Genomic DNA, 20,007 nt, shown 5'->3' on the forward strand with positions numbered 1-20,007 from the left:
TTGCTTTCCAAAATAAGCAGACTTAAAAATCCAATCCTGGAATTGTTGGTGTGGTGCAGCTGCTTTGAGAGCAGAGAGTCTCTCGAAAGGAAGTAAGTACACCGACCAGTTGCTCTTTGAGAGTGAATAAATATTGATGCATACTTTTAAATGTTTTATCTCTAAAATGCTGTACAGTTAGGTATAAAGGATAATATCAGTGAACACCCAGCCTCCCGACTGATTGGGCATGCAGAAGTAAAACTTCCCAAAGAGTTGAAGTTCAAGACCCTTGTGTCCATACACACACACACACACACACACACACACACACACACACACACCACCCCCCTTCCCATCCTCTCATATTTGTTCTGATGGATTGGTACTTATTATTTGCATGCATTCCCTTATCCTTTTGCTATATGTAAATGTTTACAGCATTTACGTGTTTACAGATTCTATATAAGAGATGTGTGCTTTCTCCTGCAACTTGCTCTTTCCTTTGGCATTGTATTTGTAACTCATAATAGGGGTCGACAAGCTTTTTTAGTAAATGGCCAGATAGTAATTATTTTAGGATTTGTGGGCCATATCTGGTCTCTGTAGCATATTCTTGTTTGCTTTTTTTTTAAAACAGCTCATTAAAATGTTCAAAAATATATATTCTTAACTCGCAGGAAGCACAGGCCATGGTTTACCCACAGCTGTTCTAAACCATTCATTTTTCAATGCTGAATAATTTTCTACTATATGAATACACCACAGTTGATTTTTCCATTTTTCTGTTGATGGACATTTAGGTGGTTTATAGTGTTTAAAACTTTAAACACTGTTATTATTTTTTGCTATTCCAAACAGTTCTATAATTAATCTTGCATGTCTCCTCGTTTCTCTGAGGCATTTACTTAGCAGAACTGAGGGTTGCCAGATATGCTGCCCATATGTTTATGGAGAGTCATGTGTCTGCGTTTCCCGCCCAGCCACTACAGAACCTGTTGCATTATGCAGTGCTTATAAAAATAACCAAGAGAGCTTAGTGTTGCTAAGCACTCTATTCAGAGTAACTGGTTTTCCTGAAATGTCAGGTCGACATTGTAGCCTAACAGCACTCCTCCTTTTCTCTTTAAAACCAAGCTCCAGTTTAATCTCCACATAGTGTTCTCTGATCTCCCAGCTGGACCTGCTGTCCACATCCTCTCACTCTTACAGGTTTTTGTCTTTGCCATCTGTTCATTTAGCAGTTAGTTGTGGTCTCACCCAGGGCTTACACACTCAGAAACATTCATTGACCAGGCAGGTAAATGAGTGAGGCAGGCCAAGTTGGAGGGGTGGTGGGGGCGTTGTGAAGAAAGAGGGGGGAGTGTCCGTGCCTTGTCCAAGGTGATAGCCACCCCCAGTTCCCATCTCTGGGAATGTGAGCCCCATGGTGATAGGTCTTCCAACTTGTTTTTCTTTCTAATTGTGAGAAAATTTCCTATCTTAACCATTTTTAAGTGTACAGTTAAGTGATATTAAGTATATTCACATTGTTCTGCAACCAGTGTCCATAGCTTTTCCATCTGACAAAATCAAAACTGTACTTTTAATAACCACATCCCAAGTTTTTGAGGACAGCCCAAAAGTTGGACTTTTGGATAAATCACCATATTTTTTAAACAAAATACTCAATCACTGCCAGTGATCTTTCTTTTTACATTTCTGTTTTTATTCATTATTTAAATCTCTTATTTTTAGTTTTAACTTTTTATTGTATTTTCTTGCCTATCCCGCTAGATTTTAGCTCTTTAAGGTTTCTTAAAGAGCATTTCTTTTTGTTCCACACACAAGCTCCCACGGAGGAACATGCACCATGGATGGGTGTGGATGGGCATTTTGCATTTCTTTCATCCACTGAAAATCCATATGTGCTCTAACCCTGCTTCCAGTGTGTACCTTTCATTTTGACTTTTACCTTTCCTTCTTAGAAGAGTGTGGCAAAACAGGAATGCCAACGAATCTGATAAGGGCCCATCACAAGGTCAGAATGGCCACAGGTTTTCACAAGGGAGTTCTTTTGTTCTTCCTTCACTTTTCTTCTGTGTACATACCTTCTTGCACTTCATTCAGTTCAGTTCAGTCCCTCAGTCGTTTCTGACTCTTTGCAATCCCATGGACTGCAGCATGCCAGGCCTCCCTGTCCATCACCAACTCCCAAAGCTTGTTCAAGCTCATGTCCATTGAGTCAGTGATGCCATTGAACCATCTTATCCTCTGTTGTCCTCTTTTCCTCCTGCCTTCTATCTTTGCCAACATCAGGGTCTTTTTCAGTGAGTCAGTTCTTTGCATCAAGTAGCCAAAGTATTGGAGCTTCAGCTTCAGCATCAGTCCTTCCAAAGAATATTCAGGACTGATTTCCTTTAGGATTGACTGGTTTGATCTCCTTGCAGTCCTAGGGACTCTCAAGAGTCTTCTGCAATACCACAGTTCAAAAGCATCACTTCTTTGGCACTCAGCTTTCTTTATGGTCCAACTCTCACATCCATACATGACTACTGGAAAAGCCATAGCTTTGACCAGACAGACCTTTGTCAGCAAAGAAATGTCTCTGCTTTTTAATATGCCATCTAGGTTGGTCATAGCTTTTCTTCCAAGGAGTAAGTGTCTTTTTTTTTTTTTTTTTTTTTTTTTTAAGGTTTTGTGAGATTTATTTATTTATTTATTTTCATTTATTTTTATTAGTTGGAGGCTAACCATTTCACAACATTGCAGTGGGTTTTGTCATACATTGATATGAATCAACCATGGAGTTACATGTATTCCCCATCCCGATCCCCTCTCCCACCTCCCTCTCCATCCGATTCCTCTGGGTCTTCCCAGTGTACCAGGCCCAGGCACTTGTCTCATGCATCCCACCTGGGCTGGTGATCTGTTTCACTTAGATAATGTTCATGCTGTTCTCTCTAAACATCCCACCCTCGCCTTCTCCCACAGAGTCCAAAAGTCTGTTCTGTACATCTATGTCTCTTTTGTGTTTTGCATATAGGGTTATCATTACCATCTTTCTAAATTCCATTTATGTGTGTTAGTATACTGTAATGTTCTTTATCTTTCTGGCTTACTTCACTCTGTATAAGGGGCTCCAGTTTCATCCATCTCATTAGAACTGATTCAAATGAATTCTTTTTAACAGCTGAGTAATATTCCATGGTGTATATGTACCACAGCTTCCTTATGCATTCGTCTGCTGATGGGCATCTAGGTTGCTTCCATGTCCTGGCTATTATAAACAGTGCTGTGATGAACATTGGGGTGCACATGTCTCTTTCAGATCTGGTTTCCTCAGTGTGTATGCCCAGAAGTGGGATTGCTGGGTCATATGGCAGTTCTATTTCCAATTTTTTAAGAAATCTCCACACTGTTCTCCATAGCGGCTGTACTAGTTTGCATTCCCACCAACAGTGTAAGAGGGTTCCCTTTTCTCCACACCCTCTCCAGCATTTATTGCTTGTAGACTTTTGGATAGCAGCCATCCTGACTGGCGTGTAATGGTACCTCATTGTGGTTTTGATTTTCATTTCTCTGATAATGAGTGATGTTGAGCATCTTTTCATGTGTTTGTTAGCCATCTGTATGTCTTCTTTGGAGAAATGTCCGTTTAGTTCTTTGGCCCATTTTTTGATTGGGTCATTTATTTTTCTGGAATTGAGCTTCAAGAGTTGCTTGTATATTTTTGAGATTAATCCTTTGTCTGTTTCTTCATTTGCTATTATTTTCTCCCAATCCGAGGGCTGTCTTTTCACCTTACTTATAGTTTCCTTTGTAGTGCAAAAGCTTTTAAGTTTCATTAGGTCCCATTTGTTTAGTTTTGCTTTTATTTCCAATATTCTGGGAGGTGGGTCATAGAGGATCCTGCTGTGATTCATGTTGGAGAGTGTTTTGCCTATGTTCTCCTCTAGGAGTTTTATAGTTTCTGGTCTTACATTTAGATTTTTAATCCATTTTGAGTTTATTTTTGTGTATGGTGTTAGAAAGTGTTCTAGTTTCATTCTTTTACAAGTGGTTGACCAGTTTTCCCAGCACCACTTGTTAAAGAGGTTGTCTTTTTTCCATTGTATATCCTTGCCTCCTTTGTCGAAGATAAGGTGTTCATAGGTTCATGGATTTATCTCTGGGCTTTCTATTCTGTTCCATTGATCTATATTTCTGTCTTTGTGCCAGTACCATACTGTCTTGATGACTGTGGCTTTGTAGTAGAGTCTGAAGTCAGGCAAGTTGATTCCTCCAGTTCCATTCTTCTTTCTCAAGATTACTTTGGCTATTCGAGGCTTGTTGTACTTCCATACAAGTTGTGAAATTATTTGTTCTAGTTCTGTGAAAAATACCGTTGGTAGCTTGATAGGGATTGCATTGAATCTATAGATTGCTTTGGATAGTATAGCCATTTTGACAATATTGATTCTTCCAATCCATGAACACGGTATGTTTCTCCATCTGTTTGTGTCCTCTTTGATTTCTTTCATCAGTGTTTTATAGTTTTCTATGTATAGGTCCTTTGTTTCTTTAGGTAGATATACTCCTAAGTATTTTATTCTTTTTGTTGCAATGGTGAATGGTATTGTTTCCTTAATTTCTCTTTCTGTTTTCTCATTGTTAGCATATATGAATGCAAGGGATTTCTGTGTGTTAATTTTATATCCTGCAACTTTACTATATTCATTGATTAGCTCTAGTAATTTTCTGGTAGAGTCTTTAGGGTTTTCTATGTAGAGGCTTACCTCAAGAAACAAGAAAAAAGTCAAATAAATAACCTAACTCTACACCTAAAGCAATTAGAGAAGGAAGAAATGAAGAACCCCAGGGTTAGTAGAAGGAAAGAAATCTTAAAAATTAGGGCAGAAATAAATGCAAAAGAAACTAAAGAGACCATAGCAAAAATCAACAAAGCTAAAAGCTGGTTTTTTGAAAAAATAAACAAAATTGACAAACCATTAGCAAGACTCATTAAGAAACAAAGAGAGAAGAATCAAATTATCAAAATTAGAAATGAAAATGGAGAGATCACAACAGATAACACTGAAATACAAAGGATCATAAGAGACTACTACCAGCAGCTCTATGCCAATAAAATGGACAACTTGGAAGAAATGGACAAATTCTTAGAAAAGTATAACTTTCCAAAACTGAACCAGGAAGAAATAGAAGATCTTAACAGAGCCATCACAAGCAAGGAAATCGAAACTATAATCAGAAATCTTCCAGCAAACAAAAGCCCAGGACCAGATGGCTTCACAGCTGAATTCTACCAAAAATTTAGAGAAGAGCTAACACCTATCTTACTCAAACTCTTCCAGAAAATTGCAGAAGGTAAACTTCCAAACTCATTCTATGAGGCCACCATCACCCTAATTCCAAAACCAGACAAAGATGCCACAAAAAAAGAAAATTACAGGCCAATATCACTGATGAACATAGATGCAAAAATCCTTAACAAAATTCTAGCAAACAGAATCCAACAACATATTAAAAAAATCATACACCATGACCAAGTAGGCTTTATCCCAGGAATGCAAGGATTCTTTAATATCTGCAAATCAATCAATGTAATACACCACATTAACAAATTGAAAGATAAAAACCATATGATTATCTCAATAGATGCAGAGAAAGCCTTTGACAAAATTCAACACCCATTTATGATTAAAACTCTCCAGAAAGCAGGAATAGAAGGAACATACCTCAACATAATAAAAGCTATATATGACAAGCGTTCATATGCTGCATTCACAGCAAGCATTACCCTCAATGGTGAAAAATTGAAAGCATTTCCCCTGAAATCAGGAACAAGACAAGGGTGCCCACTCTCACCACTACTATTCAACATAGTTTTGGAAGTTTTGGCCACAGCAATCAGAGCAGAAAAAAAAGTAAAAGGAATACAGATAGGAAAAGAAGAAGTGAAACTCTCACTGTTTGCAGATGACATGATCCTCTGCAAGTGTCTTTTAATTTCATGGCTACAGTCAACATCTGCAGTGATTTGGGAGCCCAAGAAAATAAAGTCTGTCACTGTTTCCATTGTTTCCGCATCTATTTGCCATGAAGTGATGGGACCGGATGCCATGATCTTAGTTTTCTGAATGCTGAGTGTTAAGCCAACTTTTTCACTCTCCTCTTTCACTTTCATCAAAAGGCTCTTGAGTTCTCTTTGCTTTCTGCCATAAGGGAGGTATCATCTGCATATCAGAGGTTATTGCTATTTCTCCCGGCAATCTTGATTTCAGCTTGTGCTTCATCCAGCCCAGCATTTCGCATGATGTACTCTGCATATAAATTAAGTAAACAGGGTGACAGTATACAGCCTTGATATACTCCTTTCCCAATTTGGAACCAACCAGTTGTTCCATGTCCAGTTCTAACTGTTGATTCTTGACCTGCATACTGTTTTCTCAGGAGGGAGGGAGGTGCTCTGGTATTCCCATCTCTTAAGAATTTTCCACAGTTTGTTGTGATCCACACAAAGGCTTTGGCATAGTCAATAAAGCAGAAGTCGATATTTTTCTGGAACTCCCTTGCTTTTGCTGTGGTCCAGTGGATATTGACAATTTGAACTCTGCCTTTTCTAAATCCAGCTTTAACATCTGGAAGTTCTCGGTTCACATAAAGTTGAAGGCTCGCTTGGAAAATTTTGCGCATTACTTTGCTAGTGTGTGAGATACGTGCAATTGTGTGGTAGTTTGAACATTCTTTGGCATTGCCGTTCTTTGGACATACCTGCTTTAGAGTAAAGCAAATAAGGGAAAGAAGTTACAACAATTAAAATTGTTTTGATTTTCTCTAAGTCAGAGGGAAAATGAATTGAAAACCTGTACATTTGAACCTTTGTTGTTGGAGTTCTCTTTTGAGGATACCAGGTTCATGACTCCATCAGCTTTATTTAATCTCCGTAGTTAAAGGTGCTGTACATTGAGAGTTGTTCATACGAAGAAAATGACGGTATAGCATTTCCCAGTTTGCAGAGTGAATTTTTTTATTTACTCCTGGTAGTGGCCCACAGATTGGGCGGGTATATCAATTTCCTTTTGCACAGAGAAGGGAATTGATGTGTAGGGAGGTTTAAGGTTTTTCCAAAGGTTACACAACTTGAACCCAAAGACCAAATTCAACACAAATCAGCTGCGCTATATAGCTCCCTCTTCCTGTCTCTATGTGTTCTGACACTCAGTGTTCTCCAAGTGATCATCTAGAAATTTCTCTCCTTTGTGTACCCCAGGTCAAATAGAAATGAATTAGTACTCCATAATACAGCATCGCTCAGACTGTTTTTTTTTCCTAAGATAGTAGGAGTTGGGGGAGAATTAAATGACACCACATTTTTAAGTAAACATTTTTTAGTTTCTTAGGATTGTTAGTTTATAAACATGACACTATTTCAAGAAACAGACCAACCTGAGTGTAGATACTAAATTCCTTAATTGCAAACTGAAATGTAGTTAAATTTCAGTGAATTTGGGGGCTAGTCCTTGAGTAGTAGTTTTTCATGGGTTTTATATGCATCTTGTTAAAGTAAAACCATTTCTGCCTAAGCTAAATACACTGCACTGGCCCTTAAGTGTAGAAGCTATAGAGAAGGCCAAGTGCATTGAAGAATACATGATGGCTTCATGCCACCCCCCTTTTCTTCCTATACCAAGAGAAAATAGCTAATCAAATAGCAGCCATTGATAGTTCTTCACAGTATCCCCCCGACCCCTTCCCTTTTTGGTTTTTTCCCTTCAAAAAATCAAGTGTTTTAAAGGTATAATACCCCAGAGGGTTTTTTAAAGACAGCAAAGTTATGGAGGTCTTTTAATGATTGTAGAAATTCACTTAAGCTACATATAATTCTCAGTCTCTTCCTTCAACTGATTAAAGCATTTGTTTTCTTTTATGACTTAGTTAAACTTGAAATTGAAAAAGCCACATTAAAGGTAGCCCATATTTGTGGCACTAAATGCTTCTTTATCAGAAATCCATATATCGAGTCTACTTTGAGGCAAGTTTACCTTGAAATTGGAGAAAAGCTCCCATCCCCTTGATAAACTTACATTTTTTTTCTGTCTTCCAATTTTTTACTGAAATTTTAAGTTCATTTTTTCTGAGTGGTTTAAATTTGTATTCATTTTGAGGTAGTGATATCTATTGTACCTATTTTCCAGCTTGTTTTTTTTCCCCCCAATAAAATTACTAATCTCATTCTAATTGATAGGCACTTAAGAGAATAGCAGATCTGAGTATAACATCTCCTAGAGAATTCCTTTCCTGATGAGGGGGGTACATGTTCTCTTTGAGAGAGACTAGAGTTGGAAAGTCAGGGGACCAAGACTAGTCAGAGCCCTTTTACTGACACCTCAGTGTCATCCTGTGGGTCACCTCCTCCCTTTCGGGGTTCCTCATTTCTGTAAACATGGGTGGTTGGGCTGGAATTTTTCTATGGCCCCAACCAGTTCTGAAGAATCTCTGGTGTTCAGATGCACGTGGCTTTGAATATAATTATTAGGTTTGTTTTATAAGAAATAGGAATGTTAGAGAGGGGAAGGCTAATGATTTTTCTGTTGCATATTTAGAATAAAGGAAGTTTTACACAGTGATTCCTCTGTCTTAGTAAACATCACCAAATCTATACGGGAGCTCATTTGGTGTGGGGATGACATTGCCTTTGTTCCTTAAACTCAAACAACTAGAAAAGGAGGTTACTGTTCTTGGTAACTTGATGGGAAATGTCATAGAAAGCAATTATGTGTAACTGCTCCATAGAGTCTTTCTGCAGTTTTTTTCCCTTCCCCCCTCTTTTTGTTTTCCATGCGACACTTCATTTGCTATGAATAAGTAACCTAACTTTAAAAGCCTTTATCCACTTGTTCTATTTAACAGAGTTTCTTTATCTCCGTTCACATACATCTCAGTGGGGAAATTCTAGGAAGAATGGTCCCGATCAATGCTGATGCTGCATTTAAGTGCAGCTGCAAATTAACTGTATCTGCTCAGTGGCCCCAGCAAGCAATGTCCCAAGTAATAGCCGCCTAAGAAATATTGGTTACGATGAATGAGTTAGCTCCTTAAGTCCTTGGGCTTGGTCAGTCAACTATAAATGGATTGTTCAGTAATGCTAGTCCCAGTAGAGAAGCAGTTCTGTGTTCCATGTGTAAGAAATTTCTTTAGCTTTAATGAGACGATTTCAGAACTAGCTGTACATTTTTCACTATGTTGGAGGAAAGTTATGTATCCTTTTCCATTCATATTCTAAGCATAATTTAAGTGTATAGTTTCACTTTCTGCTTCTGTAATTTTACAGGAAATTATCAATTCCTTGCCGAACATAGTAAATGACAAATATGGAAGGAAGGTCCTGTTGTATTTACTAAGCCCCAGAGATCCTGCTCACACGGTACGAGAGATCATTGAAGTTCTGCAGAAGGGAGATGGTAATGCACACAGGTAAGGGCTTAAGCCCGCTCCAGTTGTTCATTCATTTTGAGTGACACACATGTCCACCTCTCATGCTTCCTCCCTCAGACTCCAAAGGTGAATTCCATTTTTAAGCCTGTAGTTGTGGCAGATTCTTACAAGTTTTATCCTGAAAAGGAAATGAAAGTATCCTGCCTCTGAGACCCAGCACATATTAGGTGTCTGGGTGTGTGGTTTTTTATGATTTTGCTTTATGTTTAAAGCAACCAGTCAATCAGGTCCTCTAGAGAAAAGAATCCATACTATAATCTAGACATGTGTTGTCTTGTGAGATATTTTGTTGTTGTCTTTATTTGGTTTGGGGTTTGTGTGTGTGTGTGTGTGTGTGTGTGTGTTACACAAGGCGAGCTTCACTTACTGAGTGTCCATTCTGTGCCAGGCACTATTTGGATCCTGGGGACCCAAAAATGAAAACTATCCCACCCTCCAATTGCTTATCCATATGCATAGCAGAAATCAGACAATTATAGCAGAGCAGGACATTAGCTCTTAAAAGCCTTAGAGGTTTCTGTATGAGGAAAGCATTAACTCTGCTATTCATCTTCCCTTGATTCTTCATTCATCATGTTCCCACAGTAAGAAAGACACAGAGATCCGCAGACGAGAGCTCTTAGAGTCCATTTCTCCAGCTTTGGTAAGCTACCTGCAGGGACACGCCCAGGAGGTGGTCCTGGATAAGTCTGCATGCGTGCTGGTGGCTGACATCCTGGGCACTGCCACGGGAGACGTGCAGCCTGCCATGGACGCCGTCGCCAGCTTGGCAGCAGCAGAACTACATCCCGGCGGCAAGGACGGAGAGGTGAGATGCCACCGTGAGACGGGCGGGAAAGCCGCTTTGGCCACAGAAACTCCCATCTCTGGGAACACTGCTAGAAAGAGCCTTTTAATGATCATTCACTCACCTCCTATCTACAGTACATTAATGCTGTTAACACTCACTTTAATACTCACTGTCTTTTGATGACTCTACATTATCTGCAGAGTAAAAACAGACTCCTGTTGATGTTGTCCATGACTGACCCAGGCTGCCTTTCCAGCATTCTCAGTGTTCTTAATTCAGTTTAGAATTTGCTGTGGACTTTTGTAGTTCTTCATTTCTATGTACTTCTTTTCTCAGTCGCAAGTGCTGCCCATACTTCCATTTTCCTGCACTCTTCCTGCAGAAACTGCCTTATTCATCCTTCCGAGTCCTCAGAATCCTTCTCCATGAAGTCTTTCTTAATTCCCTCTCAAGCAGAAACTCTGTGCTCTTTCCTTTCCTTTTTTTTTTTTTTTAACTATTATTTATTTTTGGCTGCGTTGGTCTTTGTTGCTGTGTGCAGGCTTTCTCCAGTTGGAGCGAGCAGGAGCTACTCTGTAGTTGCAATGCACAGGCTTTCCATTGTTGCAGAGCACAGGCTGTAGGTGAGTGGGTTTCAGTAGTTAGGGTGCACAAGCTTAGTTGCCCCATTGGCACATGGTATCTTAGTTCCCAGACCAGGAGTTGGACCCATGTCCCATGCATAGACAGGGAGACTTTTAACCACTGGACCATCAGGAAAATCCTCTTTGCTCTTTCTGATTGCTCTTGCTTATGTTATTTGGGCCTTGTATCATTCTGTCTTGTATCTCAAGTTTATTGGTTCATGCACCAGTTATGTGCTAGGCAGTGGTCCACACTCCCCCTACCCCCACCTAAAACAGAGAATGCCATTTGGGGAAACATTATAGTTAAATAAATATGTGTACACAAATCATTATATACGAACGGGAACCAACTTGTCCTCAGAGGACTTCCCAGGGCAGTGAGACCCAGAAGATGGGTAGATGAGTGAAGGAAGAAGATTCTAGACAGAGAGAAGAGCCATGTGCGGCCTCCTGGAGGAAGTAAAGAGCTCGGCAGGTTTGAGAACAGCAGGCACAGGGGGCTGGAAATCAGTGAGCAGAGGGAAGGGGAAGGCAGAAGCCAAATTCTGCTGGGGCCTCGTCCCGTGCAGGGTTGTGAGCTCCTGATGGAAAGACATGTTTGGGGAGCTGACCGTTGTCTAACACAAGAGATGCGGAAAGAAATGGGCCGGAGGTCTTAGAGATGCCCTGACTCCTGCCATCATGGAGCAGATCCTGTTAACAAATTGGGACGATGCATGTGTCTTCAAAGTTCCTCTGTATGGAGATAGAGCTTGTCTCCCACACTGGACACGGAGAGGTTGATCTCTATGCAAACAGTTCATATGGCCCTTGAAAAGGAGGGAGGGTAAGCTGAAGGATGGTTTCCTATCCTGCTCACCAGGCAGCGCTCCTCAGGCACCTGTACTTAGACATCATTCAACATCGGGTTTCAGTGTTTCCATGTGTTGCTCCTCAGAACTGCATATGATGATCTGAAAAGTGGTTTGTGTGACCTTGAGACGAGCCTAGTGGTAGAGCTGTTCAATCTGGAGCTTGTGAAGCTGAGTGTGAGCTGTGTTATCTTTAACTGTCTTCGTTTCGGTTGGGGTTGGAGTAGGTCTTTTCTCTCCAGGAGTAGTAGTCATTCTCAGTAAAGACCTCTTAAGCCTTGTTACCTTGAATAACTGTCTTCGTTTCGGTTGGGGTTGGAGTAGGTCTTTTCTCTTCAAGAGTAGTAGTCATTCTCAGTAAAGACCTCTTAAGCCTTGTTATCTTTGAATAACTGTCTTCGTTTCGGTTGGGGTTGGAGTAGGTCTTTTCTCTCCAGGAGCAGTAGTCATTCTCAATAAAGACCTCTTAAGCCTTGTGGAACTTTCAGCTCGCCTGAGACCTTATCCATATGTGGTGATATCAGGTGGATGAAGGCAGCTTCTTAATTAATGTGTTTTTGACCTCTCACAGCTTCACATAGCAGAACATCCTGCTGGACATTTGGTTCTGAAGTGGTTAATCGAGCAAGATAAAAAGATGAAAGAACATGGAAGAGAAGGTAGGCTGTGCAACTTGACCTCTTCTGGTATTGTATGTGAAATTTCAGTAATGTTTGGCATCCTTGAACTTTATGCTGGTCATTTAAGCTCAGATGAAAGCTTGTTGAGTGTTCAGACATGATGTCTGTAAGAAATGATTTAGTGGTTACTGCTTTTTCCCCTGGAGATTTGTCTCCTTGAATCCTTCCATTTTCTTTCCCTTTCCCACCCTCCCTCCCTCTTCTACTACTTCAGACCTCCAAACAGGCTTGTCCAGTGCATTAAAATGCCATTTGGTTCTTTGAGGATGGTGAGAGCTGAGTAGGAGGGCCCATTTGTGAGTATCATCACCCCAATTGAAAAACATATTTATCTCTAGTTTTGAGGAAAGGATAACCAGAAGAAAATTACCCTTATCAGAGATTTTGAACTGATGCCAATTTGGCCTTGGAATACATATGACCAAAGAGCAAGCCAGTCCTTGGCACTTCATGGTTTTTCATAAACCTTACAGCTGCTCTGTAGAAACTCAGCTCCCCAGGAGGACAGCATCTTTTATCTAAGTGAGAAGTTGCATGTCCTTCCCCTGTCAGTCCTGTCTCTTTGACCAGACCTTCTCTTTCTAAATTCAAACTCGATTCAGACTCTATTTTAGCCACTAAAGAGATTTCCTCCCGCTGAGTTAAAACAGTTTGGGCTTTCTATTACTGTGTCTGGAAAAAGTGACAGATCATGAATTTATGTCTTGAGGCAAGTTGCAGTGCTGATGGCTAGCAAGGCAATCACTGAGGCAGTAGAGCTGTCACTTTTCACTCTGTCTTTAAGAAGATAGACTTGGCCCTATTTCTCACTGTAACTTTTTTTTAATAAAAAAATCTTCTTGTAATAAACTTTGAAGAAAAAATAATATATTGAATCATCATCTTCATTATTAAAAAGTTGATACATAGTTGAGCTGAGTTTATGTCAGAAAAAGTTTTCTTGCTTACTTTTAAAATGTGAAGAATTTTCTAGTGACTTTTCTCCTTATTTCAATTGCACTGGCAACCCTAAAACACATCTACTTGGACTCGAAGTATTCATCATTTTCATGTAGTACCAAATGCGTGGCTAGCAGTCTTGGTTATCTGTTGATGTGTAACAAGCTGCCTCAAAACCTAGTAGTTTACAGAACAGCAGTCATTTGGTCGGTGTTTGGTGGAGCTCAGAAGCTCTACCCCGAGTCATCCAGGGCTGCTTGACTTGGGGTTGGAGTATTCACTTACACCATGACTGGCAGTGGCTAAGTCCAGCAGTCTCAGTCCCTCTCTCTAGCGTGCTGAGTTTCCTTACAACATAGTGGTCCAGTTTCAGGACAATGAAGTAGGTACATGGTACTTCATGATTTAGCCTCAGAAGTGATTTAAGGTCACTTGTACCATACTTTGAAGTCAGTTACAAAGGCCCACCCAGTTCACAAGAAGATACCAGTTCCACCTCTAGATGGGGAAGTGGCACTATTCTAGAAGCATACGCAGGAAAGGAGATGTTGCTGTGGCCACCGTTGGAAAATGTCACCTGCCTCACCAGCTGGTTTCTGACCCTCTTGAGCACGAGCCACAAAGAGTGAAAAAGCCATAGACCCCTTGGTTTTTAAAGGTTCCTCACTATTGGATATCTTTGAATGAATTATATGTAGGACCTACCCAAGATAGCTGCCTTTAAAATAGGTTGTCTCTACTTCCATCTGTACCAGATCCTGGTATTCAGAGTTTCTCCTTTGTCCTAGAGTTAGTCATGCTTAGATGACCCAGTGAATACAATAATATACTCTTAAAACCTTGGGAATCAGATGTACTGCAGTAACAAATGATGAATGCTATTTTTGATGGAAGAACAAAGGTTTACTATTGTAGAGAGAAAACATAATCGTGTTCATGGCACCTTCGGAGTGAGCATTTTCCTTGAGGAGCAACTTGATTTTAACCAAACACTGCTATTACACCTTTACTTCCTAAATAACTTTCAGATTAGGGTTAAATCATTAAATAGTACAAAGAAATGCAAACCTGACCAAGTGAGCATTTTATAAAAATTCATTGTTTCTCTTGAGTAATTACTGCTAAACATAGCTGGAGATTTGGGTCAGGGTTGAAAGAAATGGCTATATTAAAAATGTGTTATGTCAAGCTGAGCTGGAATTTTTCATGTTAAGTGATATTGGGTGAGAACTCTATTAGCTTTCTTATTAAAACATGTTTCCCACTCTAAGAGTAGTAGAGAGTGATTGGGAGTTTAAATACTGGTATATGACGTTCATGAAGTTTCACTTTATTTTACAGGTTGTTTTGCAAAAACACTCATAGAACATGTTGGTGTGAAGAATCTGAAGTCCTGGGCTAGTGTCAATCGAGGAGCCATTATTCTCTCTAGGTATGTAGAGTGTGTGTCTTTCCTGCTGAGGCTTCTTATCCTTAATGCCTGTTGGTGCAAAACATGGTTCTTTCACATTTATTTCTCGATTGGAATGTTTGTTTTCAGTAGCCCAGCATTCCTCTCAGTCACCCTTGGTCTGAATTTGCCAAATGTTAGAGAGTAAATATCACTTTTTCCATATGCCCTCTTTTGGATATCAAGGATCATAACATTACGGCATTTACAAGGCATCTTTTGATTGTTTCACCATATTTTTGGTTTTGACCACAGTATAATTGTATGCTTTTTTAATGAACTAGTTTTGTTCCTCTGGGCTCTGATGAAGGTTTTTTTTTAAATCACAACTGACTTTACATATAATTCTTTGTTTTCAACTATTCTGAAAGGATTCGAGAAGCATTTGCTATTACAGTCTACCTACTTATCTTTGTTTCTAATTAAAATGATAGAAAATTGATGATTTGTGAATTGAGACATATGGTTAACTTGTATATTTTTGCCTGGACATACGTTGAGTTTATAATTTACAGGGCATTGACATTGCCATGTATTCTGTTCCCAGATAAAACCCTTCTAATAAGGATATTCATTTTAAAATAGACTCTGTGTTGTTTTAAAGCAATCACTGTTGATTTTTGCCCCTTGCTGTGTCATCAAGCTTTGGAAAAAACAGTTACCGGTTTCAGCTTGAATTTCCCATAGTATTTCACATGCAAGATCCTCTGCAATTTAATTTGTATTGTTTATACATCATATGTATTTCTTCAGTTTATGTTTTGATTTGGTACACATGTACTCACAAATATATACATTCCAAATGGGCATTCATTTTTTTTTTGGTTTATTAGTATCTCTAGATGCACAGGTGATATTGATCACTAGTTTATTCCTCATTAAAATTAACTCATTTTCCAGTTGATGTTGAGCAGCTGGAGTCCATTAGTTGAAACATGAATTTTTTTGGCATGGATTTCTTTACTAGGTGTTTGCAGTGTTAACACTTACTGACATATTCTTTCATTACACACAATTAACTAAAAATTCTGGCAGTGCCATAAAATTAATTTTTTAAGATTGATCATCAATCAGAACTCCCCCTGGGTGGATTTCAAACATGAGAAGGATATTATAGATTTATTATGAGTACTCTTTAAAACTAAAACATGAAATATCTGAGGTTCTAAGAGAAGTGAAGCTGTAGATAAGTTAATAATTGATTATTATAATTATTTTTTATTTGGTTATAGATTATTGTCATGTGCTTGACTTGTTTGGCAAGATTCTTTGCTTGTTTATATTTTTCTTTAAACTCATGCAGTACATATATGTGTTTTGTTTTTGGTTTGTTTTCTTTGCTGTATCTTTTTAGGAGTAAGTGGAAAAGCCTCATTCTGGGTAAAAAAAAATCAGCCTTGTGTGCAGTCTGAAAAATAACTCAGGGAAACATTATTCTCTAGCATTTAAATGCATGGGTTCATTCCTGGCTCACTGTGTGGACTTGCACAAATTATTCGACTTTTCTGAGCCTTAATTTTCTTGGATGTAAAATGAGATTAATAATAATCCTAGGTTGTTAGGAAAACTAAATGAGATAATGCATACATGATGCTTAGCATTAGGTCTAATGCGTATGTTCAATAAATATTAACTTGTATTACTGTTGTGCACGATGTGACTGTGTGTTTAGCCAAGGTATATAAAATAAAAACACCGAGTGAGTCACAAGTCGGTTAGGAGGGCACCTTTCAGCTTTGCAGGTGGCAGGCAGTACTCGTTACTCATCTCCCACAAGCACTGGAATGCTGTTGGGGGCTGCTCATTTCCCCTCCCCTTATGGAAATTCTGGAAATATGGCAGCCAGGATCTTTCAAAAGTGCCAAGTGATTACTTTCTAGGATGTACTTCAGTGGTCAGTAAATGTGGTCATGAGGAAGTCAGGGGAGAATAAGAAATTCAGCCCTGGTGTTTGACGACAGAGTGCCTATGACCTGGCCCCTATCTAGAGAAAGGGGCCTACTTGTTGCCAGCCTGCAGGGCTCCGCTCACCTGGGCTAGAGTGCCCCAGCAAGGTCTCAGAGAGCAGAGCTGACCTTATCTTATTCACTGACTCACATCGATCGAGTACTTAACTACGTGTTAGGCTCTGGCTAGGTGCTTTAGGTACGAGATCATGTGAGCCTCAGAAAACAACCCTGTGAGGTAGAAGGTGGATTCTTTTGTTGATTCCATTCTAGAGGCCAGCAAATTGCAGCCTTTGAGAATTTTAATGCACGCTTTTGGTTGTATAGTTACTAGAGTGTCAGAGGTATTTTTCAAATCTGTACAGGTAAGGTCTAAGGTAAAGCTCTTCGCCCCTTCATTCAGTGTTTTAGCAACAGAGTGCAGTGAGAAGGCCATTCATTAACTGCTTCCCTCTTACGCGGCCCACCTCCCTCCATGCACACCTACCTGTAGATGTGGACTCAAGCTACTCAGTAAGCATTGCTTGACTGTCTGCTCTCTACCACAGTGCCATGGGATAGATAAAGCACAGGGTCTTTGCTCTTCTTGAGCTTATCTAGGTGGAGAAGGCAAGATAAAATAAGTGTAATAAACAATCTTAATGCAGTGTGTTCCGTCCTAAGACAAAGTGAAAGCAGGACAAGTTATGTAGTTTTAGAGTATATAGACTCCTAGCCCTCATCATTCGTCTGATGAGTGAAAAAAAAAAGTATTTATAGATATAAGACTTCTCTCACATGTCAGTGAATTTTTGACACTGTGTGTGAAGGTAGTATTTGCAGACCAATCTAGGAGGCTTTATGAAATACATTTTTTTGTTGTTGTTTATTTCTGTCTTCTCTCTTCAGCCTTCTCCAGAGTTCTGATCAAGAAGTTGCAAATAAAGTTAAAGCTGGACTGAAAAGCCTGGTTCCTGCCTTGGAAAAAAGCAAAAACACCAGCAAAGGAATAGAAATGCTACTTGAAAAACTGACTGCCTAGGTGGAAACAGTTAAGAACAAGTTGGAATCATTTTTCTTGTTCTGTTTTCCAGTGCAGGAAAGAAGGGCTAGGGTCCATCTTACTCGTAATTTGGGTGCTCTGTATATGTGTTTCTTCTTTGTATAAGAATCTATTTATAAAATGGTTTCTAAAAATGGCCTTTTTAAGAAAACAATCTCAGCCTTCTCTTTTATCATGTTGAATAGTAAGCAAGTCACAATGGAAAAGGATTGACAGTCATACACAAGGACCAAACAAATTCATATGAGGTAGTTGTATGCATTGATTCAGGGGGAAAGACACCTTCAGTGAACAGGAGTCTGAGAGGACTTCTTGGAGGAGGAGGAATCAGAGAGCTTCAGATGAGGCCATGTGTGAGTGAGTGCTCAGTCACTCAGTTGTACCACGTCTGACTTTTTGTGACCCCACCACATGAACCGTAGCCCACCGGGTTCCTCTGTCCCTGGGATTCTTCTGGTGAGAATGCTGGAGTGGGTTGTCATTTCCTCCTCCAGGGGATCTTCGCAAGGATGTGGTGGATGAGAGCCACGGAGAGTCCTTGGTGGGAGCAGTGCTTCAGGAACCACTGGGGCCCAAGGGGCACAGGGATGGGGCCTCTCTACATCTAGGGCAGCTGCATTCCCAGCTGCCTGATAGATTGGACACCATGTTAGGTTTTGTTGGAAACAAGCAGCTGCAGTAAATTAAGACTTGTAGGGGAAAATGTGCTGGGTGAATTAAAGGATCACGCAGGGTAGCAGTGTGAATATCAGGGTCACAGGGAAAATCTTCCTGTCTTTGAAATTGGGCCTTCCAGCTCTTTGTAATGAGACTCTTTCTTTTGGAACTTTTCCCTAAAGTAGTTGAGGGCTCCAGAGTTTGAGTTAGAAGGAAGATTATGCAGATTTGTTAATAATGCAGCAGTTTGAATTTAAGTACAAGTCGGCTGTTTGAATTTTAAAACTACACTTGACTCCCAAGGAAGCAAACTTGGAAGGATTGGTAGACCTTGGAAGGGTTCGTAGTCAGGCTCACGCAGCCCTGCCTAGGAATACTGACTGCTTTTGAAACCAGCTTCAGTGCTTTCTCTCAGTAGTCTGCTGTAACAGCGCACCCACTTCATTCTGCGCCAGGGTTACACCTGAGAACAGCTGAGCCTTTCCTGCCAGACTGCCGAGTCCCAGGACTACTTCCAACACAGGAGATGTCACCTGCTGCCCTTTCTGGCAGGTGCCTTGAAAAGAGCCTGTGCTGGTGGTTCTCTTTTGTGTAGATTGTCTACCTACCCACGCCCCCATCCCCACTCCCAACTGGGCCTACAGGTGGAGATGTGGAACTGCTGGGTCTGGGGGTGGGGTGATGAGATATAATGGGGAAGAAGCTTGCTTTTGTTTGACCTGTGTATTGTGAGTTTGTTTTCCACATAATGGGCCCATTTAGAAAGAGAGGGGGACAAAACTCTGCTATTTGTTCCATCTATAAGACTAAAATGAAATAACATCCGCAGTTTTGAAAGTGAAGAGTATTAGGAAGCATATATCAAAAACAGAAACCCTTTGTCTGCCCTACTCCTTTTCACTCTTGGCCTTGTCCTCCCCAGAAGCAACTTTCAGTTCTTTTTTAGCTCTGCTAGGTGTTTAAACAAAATTTTTGAGGTTTTAAAATATATATATGTTTTAGACATTTTCTTTTAACTTCCTATTATGGCAAAATACAGAGTGAGACGTTTCACCACCACTGTTCCCCTACTTCTTTTCTTTCCATTTTCCCAATAGAATTGCATCATTCTTGAAAAATTGGTGTTCAGTTTATATGATTATGCTGACGTCAGTTCTTAAATACTGAAGGAAGTAATGAACTGTCATGACGTTTCCTATAGTAATTTCTTTTTCCTGGGATTAATAAATTGCCTCGTTTATTTTTATTTACTTTCTTTCCTGCATTCCTATTATTTTTCTCAAACTGTCCATCAGAATTGTTTAAACTCTTCTCCAGCAGGCCCCCTTTTCCTCTATTTTTTTCAGCCTGGCAAGGCTCCCATGTTATTGTGGTGTCTACCCTTATCCCCATGGCTCTGATATGTCCCTCCTCATGTGCTTCAGGTGGGTCAGAAATGTGCTGTGATTTTAACAGCTTCAACCCTTACTCCACGAAGCCATTACACACATCTCCTTGATTAGTTCACATCAGTGTTCTTTTGCAAACTAATCCCAGGGGCCCTTCCCTTAAGTCAGTGATGGGTTTAAGG

The 20,007-nt window shown here is 39.9% G+C and overlaps 1 protein-coding gene across 3 annotated transcripts in view; it reads left to right on the forward strand.

Annotated features, from left to right (window-relative positions):
• Positions 1-17,934, forward strand: part of PUM3 (pumilio RNA binding family member 3) — a 45,661-nt gene extending 27,727 nt beyond the window's left edge. For all 3 annotated transcript variants that reach the window (XM_061132944.1, XM_061132946.1, XM_061132945.1), the window contains exons 15-19: positions 9,293-9,435; positions 10,042-10,264; positions 12,295-12,382; positions 14,684-14,774; positions 17,627-17,934. In XM_061132944.1, the coding sequence (XP_060988927.1) occupies positions 9,293-9,435; positions 10,042-10,264; positions 12,295-12,382; positions 14,684-14,774; positions 17,627-17,759 (678 nt within the window). In that variant the 3' untranslated portion in view covers positions 17,760-17,934. The remainder of the gene's footprint in view (positions 1-9,292; positions 9,436-10,041; positions 10,265-12,294; positions 12,383-14,683; positions 14,775-17,626) is intronic.
• The last annotated feature ends 2,073 nt before the right edge of the window (positions 17,935-20,007 follow it).

Source organism: Dama dama, chromosome 29, assembly GCF_033118175.1.
Source record: "Dama dama isolate Ldn47 chromosome 29, ASM3311817v1, whole genome shotgun sequence".
Classification (NCBI taxonomy): Eukaryota; Metazoa; Chordata; class Mammalia; order Artiodactyla; family Cervidae; genus Dama; species Dama dama.